At 37.0% G+C, this 11,726-nt stretch overlaps 1 protein-coding gene across 1 annotated transcript; it reads left to right on the top strand.

Moving 5' to 3' along the window:
- Positions 1–418: 418 nt before the first annotated feature.
- LOC141287395 (interferon-induced very large GTPase 1-like) lies at positions 419–11,290 on the top strand. Its single transcript, XM_073819575.1, has 6 exons — positions 419–440; positions 859–912; positions 985–1,554; positions 2,401–2,997; positions 3,797–3,864; positions 5,282–11,290. The coding sequence occupies exons 1-6, from the start codon at positions 419–421 to the stop codon at positions 10,103–10,105; spliced, it is 6,135 nt and encodes a 2,044-aa protein (XP_073675676.1). The 3' UTR covers positions 10,106–11,290.
- Positions 11,291–11,726: the final 436 nt, after the last annotated feature.

Raw genomic sequence — 11,726 nt, 5'->3', positions numbered from 1 at the left:
GTGTTTTGTAATGCATTTCTGATTTTGCTTGAACTAACATAATATAAAGGAATCGCTTAAAACGAGTGTTGTAAATGTCCACAGTTTCTTTGCAGAATACATGCCCTACTTCTAGACTAGTTTTGTCACTCGTCACCTTTGTTGGCATGCCTAAAATTCACCTAAGGGCAGAATGTAGCTGCTCATCATAAATAAGAGCATTAAAACAAACATTAACATTACACAAATAAACAAAGTCATTAATGTACTTCTAATGTACTACAATCTATCCCTTTGTTTGTTTGTTTTTCTCTAGAACCAACTAGTAATGAATGCAAGGGTCCACTGGACAATGAACAATAAAACAGAGCCCCAAGGAAGCTCTGATGTTAGATGTGAATGCTGAATAAAGTCGCTGACAACAGCAGTGGACGACACAATGGCCACCAAGAAAAGCAGATGTGAGTGAACGATGTCTTTCATGATTAGTTCTCTTAACATAATCTGTGCCACATTCAATGGTAGTTTTAATGTCATAAAGACAGGTACTTTCACGCAGTTATTGACAAGCATAAAAACTGCATTTAATGACTAAACTGGTTAAGGGCATTAGAGGATTAAATGGTAGAATTACATTTTGGGGACTAGAAGAATTTTTAATTGTCCTTGCTAAATAATGATAACAATATGAAAAAATAGTAACTGTAACTGGATTTTGCACATTAAACACATTAAGGAAACTGAAATGAAAATACTTGAATTTTGTCATTTAATTACAAAATAATGCATTTAGCATTACTGCTCAATTCTATTATTTTAACACAATATACAAAGTAACAATCTGTTTAAAGCTTTGTTGTAATGTTTTTTGCTCTGCAGCTGTTGTCAGGTCTTCTCAAAGAGGAAGCCACATCAATGAGAGACCTCTCCTGAGTAAGTTCAAATACAACTTTGCAACCATTTATAGATTTGCTAGTACTTCTTTTTCATAAAAGTGTGTTTCAGTGAGTGATCTGAGGATTGTTCTGCTGGGGAAGAATGCACAAGAAAACTGCAGAGTTGGAAACATAATATTTGGTCAAGAAGTGTTTGACTGTGAAGCTCCCCCTTGTCAAGTGCAGAAAGAAAGAAGAATTCAAAAGACAATCATTAACGTTCCTCACCTGCTCCAGCGGCATCTCCTAGATCATCAGATCAGACAGACAGTGAGAGAGTGTGTGTATTTGTCTGATCCAGGACCTCATTTGGTCATTTTGGTTCTCAGACATAATCAGTGTTCAAGGGAAGATCAAGAGCATGTGGAGAAGGTGCTCAAATATTTCTCTAACAGGGTTTATGAACATACCGTGGTGCTCACAACACAAGATTCCGACAACGTTGAGCCGGTCAATGACGTTATAAAGGACATTATTAAAAAATGTTTTAACAGACATTACCAACATAGAAAAAGCAGCCCTGCAACTGATCTTAGAGAGAGAATAAAGCATTTTGTACAAATGAACAGTAGATGCTATCTGGTTTGTGATGAATTTGAAGGTTCACAGAAATCCATCAAGCAACAACACAGACAAAGAGGTGAGTTTTTTTATACACAAGTATGTTAAAATGAAAGTAGGATATGCTGTAGGAATACTGTAAATAATCCATTAAAGAGGACCTGTCATGCCACTTTTTACAAGATATGACGTAAGTCTCAGGTATTCCCAGAATGTGTCTGTCAAAGTCCCTTTAAGGCAAGTCATGTCACTCGGCAGCCATCTTTGAAACACTACTCGGGCAGGCAAGTGTAGCTTCTATCTCTTTGAATGGGGAAACATCAAATTCTCCAAAACTGTTCACCAAGCTTACGATCAAATTTCATATTTTAAATCTCCAAAGAAATCCAACAAGAACTGCCTCATAAATATGGTTCCTTGTGCTCCAATAGCATTAAAAAAACGCTTATTTTTCTGGCTAAATGAGCCAGTGCGCATGCGCAGTACTGAGCGCACGTCTTAGAGCACCGATTGTTTCTATAGCAACCAGGACTTCTAACGGCAGCTGCAGTGATGCGCTGACTTTTCTAATCAACGATTGGCTCTCTCACTCAGAAGGCGGGGCTTCGTGGCCATAATGAGCGTTGCATTTTTCCCCATTCAAAACTATACAAGTGACATGTCTTGGGTATTCTATATTCTTTGGTGTCTGTGAAGTTTCAGCTCAAAATACCCCACATATCATTTATTATGCTATGTTGTAAAAGCCAGTGGAGCTAGTTTTTGGTGGACACAAAAACATGCTGATTTTATACCTTTATATGTTACCAGACACTACGGACACACATTTATAATCAACACCACGTAAAAGAGGAAACAAAAAACAATTAACAAATCTGATTCAAAACTAACTTTGCAACACTAACATTCTTGTCATTTACTTTAGGTCATGCAGAGCCACCACTGACTATTGCAGTATTTGGAAACTGTGCATCAATCCAATATGAATCTAAAAACATTCTACTTGGAGAACATGAGCCTGGTTTTAGAACAGTAGAAATATCCAGGAATCCTGTATTGAGTGAGATAGGAAAACGGCAAGTCTCAGTGGTCAACATGACTGGTTTACATGAGGCTGAACTTTACCTGGACTGTGTGGATCATCTCATTAATCGACTATTGAATGAAAAAGAAATCCATGCTTTTATCTTTGTCATGCGATTGGGTCACTCAACAGATGCTGATAAGATGGGTCTTGAATGGCTTCAGAGAGTGTTCGGTGACAAAGTTCTTCAGTTTGTGATGATTCTCTTCACCTATAAGAGACAAGAAGAGTGTGAAACTATTTTAGATGATCTAAAGAAAAACCCTGATCTAGAGCAGCTGCTGGAGAAATTTGGAGGAAGATATCAGACCTGCAACAAGATGATGAACAACGAGTCAGAGATGAGAGACCTGATGAAGAAGATTGAGCATCTGTTTAGTGAGAACAAACAACAGTGCTACACTGCAGACATTTTCCAAAAGAATAAAGATGAATGGGGTAAGAAATGAGTTTACCGATATTTCACCTAGATTGTGTGTGTGTGTGTGTGTGTGTACCTGGTATTCATCACGTTGTGGGGACCAAATGTCCCCACAAGGATAGGAATACCAGTAGATTTTGACCTTGTGGGGACATTTCTTAGGTCCCCATGAAGAAACAGGCTTATAAATCATGCACAATGAGTTTTTTTTTTTAAGTAAAAGTGTGCACAATCTCCTGTGAGGGCTAGGTTTAGGTGTAGGGCGATTGAAAGTATGGTTTGTACAGTATAAAAACCATTACGCCTATGGAATGTCCCCATAAAACATGTAAACCCAACATGTGTGTGTGTGTTTGTTTCTATGTATTCTACATTTTTATTTTATCCCTTTAAAAATATATAAGCAAACGAAAAAATGTAGGTTTACATGTAGAGAAAAAGCAAAGCAACTCCATACTTAGCTTTACCATTAATCCAAAATGCTTTTGAAAAGTTTCATACTGAATAACTTATATTAAAGAGCAAATCTGAGACATATGTGTAATATGTGTAGTTTCTAAATCACACGAGGTCCCCAGATAATACTAATCCCATGCGAACAGGGTTGAAAACTCAAAAGAGTGAATAATTTGTCTGGCATCACTTGGCTGAGAAAATAGCTTGTTGCTGGAAGTGCTTTATTATTGCTACTATCAACCACATATAATGCTACTAAAATGTTACCATCGTCGCTACTTGTAGTTTGTTACTCCACAACACTTCCAAAGAATTTTTTATTTTTTTGTATATTTACTACTATTTCTTCTGTTTACAAAGAGAAAACCACAGTCAAGGAAGAGACCACAGAGCAGACCACTACACAAATGACCAAGGGGACACACAAGGTATGTGCTGGCTATGAATATGTGCACAATATCAAAATGAAACTTAATTTATGTTGGGTGCAAACTGAATGAAGAGTTGGAATAGAGCAATGAATGTCTGTTTTAACAATACATTTGAAATATAAAACCAGGTATGTTGGAGCAGGTTGGTGCTAAACAGGATTTTAGTCTTCCAAGAGCTCCCCTCCTGTAGAATAATTAATGATGAATGCAATGTTAGGGAAACAGGTAAAGTTAGCTCAAAGGTAATTAGTAATTGTATTTATAGAGAATTTTCACAAAATTACTGATTTATATCTGATCAAATAAATCGGCCAATGATCAATTGAATGGGCCTTAACCATCAATTCTGCACTAGATATTAATATCCAAAGTATATTAAGATTCTAAGCTGGGCAGAATATCAGAGACCCAGAAGGTTCAGGAGATATAGGGCTGGCTGGAGTGAGTGGAGACAGGAATAACAGTGGAATAAACTCGGGTAGATGCAGAATCTTGTAGACTGGTTGAAGTTTGTGGGCCAAGTCTGGATTAGACTTCTCAGCCAATCAGGGGTGGATTGGCCATCTGGAAAACTAGGAGCACTGAGAATTTTCCTAGGGGGCTGCTGGACAGTGTGGGCTGTCCATGTAAATATATAAGAAGGAATAGCAATACATTTATGACCCACATGACTCAAAATAATTTACCTATTTAGCGTGCAGCTGTCTATCAGACCTCAGCGTCAAAATATTTTTGAGGTGGTCAATCAAATCAAAGAAGGTGGGATTTACTGTTCAAACAATTCAAGTCCAGGCAGAAATTTGCAGTGCTTTTTAACACTTGAAAAATGCAGGGTAAGATGTAAAGATAAAAATATTGAATGGGGTGGGCATTTCTGTCTGGTTTTAGGTTGGATAGTTTGGTTATAAAATACCATGTCAGTCTAATGGCACAGCATTGAGCTGGATGCTCATTTTAAGATTATCAATATTTTATTCTTTATCCAGTGGTAAATTGTTAATAAATAAATAAATTGTTAATTAAAACAGTTTATGTTTAAGATAATATTAAGTGACATTGTACACACAATATCTCCAATATTGAGTGTTTTTGCTCACAAAATCATTTCAAACCCATTCATAAAATTTAAGTGTAATTTAATTTTTTTTCCAATGAATTTTGAAAGAAGAAAAGAAAGAAAAAATGTGTCAGTCATTTACATCAGTGATGCTAAATCATACTAATACTAATTATTTCACATAAAAAGAGAAAACACATACTTGTTCAGTCGCAATTGCTCTGTTTATTAAATTTCTCAGGAAAAGAACAATAATTTATTTGAATTTTCCTTAAAATTATGTAATCTGATGATGTTTGAGCTTGAATAATGTTCCTTATTGCAAATTTCCAATCAATCATGTCATTTTATTAACAGGGGTTGATTACAGAAGAAGAAATAAGATCTGAACCAGAAAAAAGAAAAGAATTTATCAAAAGATCAAAGCTTATCTTTGATAGACTTCATCTTAAAGGCAGGCATTGTAAACTGACAACAGGGGATGCTCTTCTGATAACATCACAGTCATTGGAGTCCTATGAGTCTTGTGCTGAGAAGGAACTGGTTCAGACTTTCATACGAAAAATATTGATGATGAACTACAGAGCAAGATACATTAGAACTATAGAGAATAACGAGGAAGATCAAACACAACGAAAAGACAATACCTCATCTAAAGATGTGAGTGATCTTTTCCAAGCAATGGCTTTGTCTAACAAAGGAACAAGTCAGTTTGAACGAATTGACCCAATGGATGTTCAGATGGCCGTGTTTCATTTTGCTGATGGTTTCCTGAAGCAGTTGTTGGTGAGTAAACTGTCCCAGTGTCAGTATGCTCTGCCTCTGCTTGCTCCTGATCCATTCACACGACAGATTGAGTTTCCTCTCTGGACATTCAGACAAATCAACAAGAGCTGGAAGATGAAAAACGCCAATAATGAAATCATCAGTCAAATCCAGCCAATCTACAAGGCACAAACTCCAATGGTGTCTTTCTTCAGGTTTGACTCTGTGTCTTCATCCAAGTCTCAGCTGATGAACAGTCTGATCAATGAGAAACACAACACGTTCTTCCACAGGAACTGCCCAGGCAGCAGCAGAACCAGAGTCCTGATGGATGGAGTGGTGGAGATCGCCTGGTTCTGCCCCTCTGGAAAACAGGATGATAAATTCACTGACTGTGTTGCGTTCTGCAATCTACACGGTGATGCAAGAGACCATGAGAAACAGCTGCAGATCCTCACTGAAATGGCCTCAGTCAATGTTGTTCTTCTAACACAACTGGACAGGAATGACAAACATGTAGCAAAGATAGAAAACCTATTTGGAAACAATAAGCCATTGATCTGCCTTTTTACAGAGGATGAATCTAATTTAATTCAGACAAAAAAATGGAAATTTAAAATTGGTCTAAAAAACAGAAATCAGTCAGATGTATCTGAAGACCTCAGAAAAGCTATAAATGATTGTCTCTCAGAAACATCTTCCACTTTCAGACTTGAAGATGTGTCCAAACACTCAGACATCAGAGTAGACGAGGAAGCTGATGATGATTGCAGGAGAGGAAGAGAAGCAGCACAGCAGATGATGAGTTTACTGGAGAAGAAAGATCTAATAGATATCAAAGAATCATTTTTGCCTCATCAGGGGAAACTGTGGCGTCAGTGGAGTCAGAAGAACAAAGAACTACATCGACCTCAAGCAGATGAGACAGAAATGGACATCAGTAGAAAACACGCAGAAATGAAGAAAATTCGTCAACAACAGCATGAATCTGAGATCAGTGAATTTATGAAGTTCTATATTAAAGAAATGAACTCTCTAGATGCTCTAAATAAGATGTTTTTTCTTAAATGGCTCAGAATCCTTCTGGATGAATATATCTCAGCTGACCTTTATGCTCTTCGCCACAAGTATGATGAAAAGTGGTCAACAGTTTTAAAACTGAAAGGGAATCATGATAAATCTGAAGAATTCAAAGCTGAACAGGCAGAACTTGAGAGCCTATCTGAGAAAATTCAAGCGACAGCCTTTGGTTTAGAGCACATTATGAGGGAGATTGGTCAGATCTATGAATCATGTTCATCCATGAGGACATGTAAGAAAGACATGCAGTCTCACTTCTTTTTTCTCCCAAGTTTTGCAGCAGAGATAATGATCTCTGGATTTCCACTGGAGCTGATGGATGGAGATGCTGCTCATGTTCCTGTGATCTGGATTTCTGCAGTTCTAGATGAACTCATCCAGAAACTGGGAGACCAAAGAGTCTTTGTGCTGTCAGTTTTAGGGCTTCAGAGCTCTGGGAAATCCACCATGCTGAATGCGATGTTTGGACTCCAGTTTGCTGTCAGTGCTGGCAGGTGCACCAGAGGAGCTTTCATGCAGCTGGTCAGAGTGTCAGACGAGATGAAAACACAGTTGAAATTTGACTATATTTTAGTTGTCGATACCGAGGGTCTTCATGCACTAGAACTGCTTGGAAGATCAACAAGACATCATGACAATGAATTGGCCACATTTGTTGTTGGTCTTGGAAATCTGACCTTGATCAATATTTTTGGAGAAACACCATCTGATATACAAGACATTCTTCAAATTGTTGTTCAGGCCTTCATGAGGATGAAGCAGGTCAAACTGAATCCCAGCTGTGTGTTTGTGCACCAGAACGTTTCAGACATCACAGCGGAAGAGAAAAACATGGAGGGAAGGAGACGACTGCAGGAGACACTAGATGAGATGACAAAACTCGCTGCCAAAGATGAAGTTTATGATGCATATTTTTTCAGTGATGTCATTAAATTTGATTATAAGAAAGATGTAAAGTATTTTGCTCAGCTCTGGGAGGGCAGCCCTCCCATGGCACCTCCAAATCCAAACTATTGTGAGAATATTCAGCAATTAAAGGAAACGATTATGTCTCAAGCCTCAAAATCACATGGAATGACACTGACACACTTAAATGACCGTATTAAGGATCTCTGGGAGGCTTTGCTGAAGGAACGATTTGTCTTCAGCTTTAGAAATTCTCTGGAGATTTCAGCCTACAGGAAACTGGAGACCGAATACAGCAAGTGGTCCTGGAAGCTTCGCAGTGCTATGATGGAAACTGAGAACAAACTACACAACAAAATAGAAAATGAAGCAATTCTTGAGGTTGAGGAAAAGGATCTTTACAGAGAACTGAAGGAGACAAGTGAAGAAGTGGAAAAATCAATGTCTGAATTCTTCGAAAATGACACAGATAAAGATATACTGATTCAGTGGAAAACATCATTTGAAATCAAAATCAAAGAGCTTCAGGAAAACATTGTGAGGGAAACAAATAAGAAATTAAACAACATTTTCCCACAGAAAAAACTAAAGAAAAAGATTGCTGCTGAGAGGACATATCGTGAAAACAGTTACTATGAAAAGAGCAAAGAACTTGCCCTAAATCTCAAAGGCAAAGCTAATGATGAAGAAGCACTTAAGAGTAAGTTTAGTTTGTTTTGGAATGAGTGGATGAATGACCTCTCCAAAAACACTCCTCCAATCAGAGACATTGACATAATGAAAGATGTGCAAAAGATCTTAAGTGGCACATATGAAGATGTTCCTGTAGACCACTGGGGGGATATTTTGTCTGTGCCCAGTTATTCAGATTATGTACTGTTAAAGAGATTTTCTGGATTAAAGGGAGCTTTAACTAATGTCTACAGATTAACTACAGAGAAGTTTGGTTACATTCTGTCTAAAGATGATGAAACCCAAATACGAACATTAGTCACAGATGTTGTTCAGCAGACAGACAAACTTGTTCGATCATTTAACATTACAAAGATGGGCTACAACAAAAACTACATTGAACAAATCACAGATTACATCAAGAAAAAAACAACAGAGCATGAGAAAGGTCCAGTGAAATATGTGTTCAAGAATGAATTCATCATATATTTAGTCCTTACCATCTGTAAGAAAACGAACAAGATGATCACTGACCAACACAGACTGTTCAGAGAAGCCAATGATCCTGTAGTATATGTTAAGAAGAAGAAAGAAGAGTATTATAGTATTTTCCAAAAATACTGCCATGGAGCAACATCAGCTGCCATTTTTGGAGCGATCATCTGTCAGAAACTTAAAAAACACATTGAGCAGAGTGTGTGTAAGAAGACTGCCAGAGATTTGGCAGATGAAATGAGATCAAACTGTGAATCACTGAATGGAAACAGATCAAATCTGGAGAAACACATCCTGAAGACACTGGCAGAAAAAGAGGATTTTAACAATTACTTGAACTATATTCATAATCCCAGAGATCACTTCAAGAGTTTCATCAGAGATGAAGTCAGTCGGTACATCACTGAAAAGTTCAGTGTCAGTGTTTTACCCAAGATGAAGGAGAACATTAAACTCCTGCAGCAGAAGATCATGAAAGCAGCTCATGTATCTACTGAACATGTTCAAGTGAACAGAGGTGATGCTGGTTTGTGGTTGAAGAGTTTCACACAGCAGCTCTCAGATGAGCTGATCTTCTCTGAAAAAGACCTCAGTGGAGTCAAACATGATGATGTTGATGTGAAACTGATAGAAGATGTAATAAGAAAGGAGCTCCCTGCAATTATTTCTAATATAAGTGGTTATTTCAAAGACTTTCTGTGGAAGCTAGACTATAAGGACAGACCAGATGACCTTCTGATTGATCACTTCTGTCAGTGCTGTTGGGTTCAGTGTCCGTTCTGTAAAGCCACCTGCACCAACACCATAGAAAACCACCCTGGAGACCACAATGTTCCTTTCCATCGTATTGATGGACTCAATGGCTTCTATCACAAAGGAACACAGAATTTTTGTACCGAGTTTTGCTCAACTTTAGTGACAAGTAGTAAAACTTTTAAGTCATTGGGTAAGTGGTTTCCATTTAAAAACTACAGAAAAGCAGAAGGAGTTTATGCAGACTGGAGCATCACCCCTGACCTTTCTGAGCTGCCCTACTGGAAGTGGTTTGTGTGCCGATTTCAGAATGATCTGGAAAAGCATTATGATAAATTATTTCAGGGGAAAGGTGCGATCCCAGAAGACTGGAGACAATACACAAAAGTGGATGCAATTGATAGTTTAGGTGGATACTACACTCCTAGACAAACTCTTCCAAAGAAAACCCATACAGCAGGGCTTCAGATTAAACCACTTTTTACATTTTTTTTACAACAATTTGTTTAACTAAAATTTGTTATATTATGAAAAAATTGTATTCAAAATTAATAATTTTATTGAAAATGTACAGCTTTTTTATGTGGGTCAGGATTCCAAATGGTGTGGTATAATATTTTAATATGCATCAGTATTCCAGATGGAACAAAAAATGGAAGTTTGCTGGCCTTAATTTAAATGAATTTCCTTCTTATCTAATTCCATAATATCCAATAATATCTCTTCCTATATAATAGCAAACTATATAATAGTTTGAATTTCTCAAAAACTGACATCCGATACCTTGACATGAGACTATATTTTAATGTTCTAATCAATTTTTGTTTCATTTGTGAATTTATTGAACATGTACCTGTTAACTATAGTGTTGAATCAATGATCAAACTTAATGTTTGACTCTCTGTTGTTAACTTTTCTCTAAACCCCTAGACTGATCTATTGTTAGATAATTTGTGAATGTGTGTAACAATTGTGTGTGTTGGAAGTTTGCACTTAAGTAATTGACTAGACACTGACTGTTTTAATCACCTGACTTTTTACTGATGTCTGCTTTGTGTGCATGCAGGAAAGAAATGTTAAGCCAAATATTAAACCATACAATCAAGTCCAATCAGTCACAGCCTTACTGAGGTTTAAATTACTTTATTGCAGTTTTAAAATCTATTTAAAATCTGTAATTCTAAAATCTAAAATTCTTTTGAAACTTTGTACAAACTCCATAATAATTATTACAGCATCAGTCAATTTACAGTCTCCATTTCTCCGGCGCTGAGAAGTTTTCTTGTTAAAAAGCTGTGATTATTGATAATTAATGGTAATCATTATGTTCCCACTTCCCCAAATGGCAGCATTAAAGATTAAGTCTTCAACATTCAGCCTAAAAACACTCAACCACTATTAGTTTATAATATGAGATCCAAACCAAAACGAAACAAGAACCATATAATATCCAAGTCTGAGCTGTCTTCCAGGTGATTCTGAAAGGCTTTTCAATAGTGAGAGATTGAGATGTTGCATCAAACTGCAACTCCTGAATCTGAAGGAGAGGAAGAGAGAGTGAATTAATTATTAAAGGTGCCATAGAATGGAAAACTGTATTTACCTTGGCATAGTTAAATAATAACAGTTCAGTACATGGACATGACAAACCATAAGTCTCAAACACCAACATTTCCTCCTTCTTATATAAATCTGGTGTTTGCAAAAGACCACTGAAAAATAGGTAAATTCCAACATAACACCGACTATTACACAATAGTCCCAATCATTAATAGTTACGCCCCAATATTTACATCGCCCAATCATCATTAACTTCAGTACATCAGTCAAATAAGGCAAGCCATTGAAGGGACATGGTTAGCTTAATGCTAGCGGTAGCCTGTTACATTCCAGTACATAAGATTTCACTTACCACCTAAACAGAGAGATGACTGGGCTGATGATGGCCAATGATGTACAGATCTTGAGCATCACTCACAAGCATCTAAATATGTGTGATACTTGTGTCGCTGCATTATAACGTTACACAGAGCACATGCGATCACAATACTGAGAGTAATATGTCGCTAATTCAAAATGGCAGGTTCAATTAACCGCATTTTAAAAGCGTCTAGAGCTCCGTAATTAAATA

The sequence above is a fragment of the Garra rufa genome, chromosome 1 (assembly GCF_049309525.1).
Source record: "Garra rufa chromosome 1, GarRuf1.0, whole genome shotgun sequence".
Lineage (NCBI taxonomy): Eukaryota > Metazoa > Chordata > Actinopteri > Cypriniformes > Cyprinidae > Garra > Garra rufa.
This window is presented reverse-complemented; position numbering and strand designations above follow the sequence as displayed.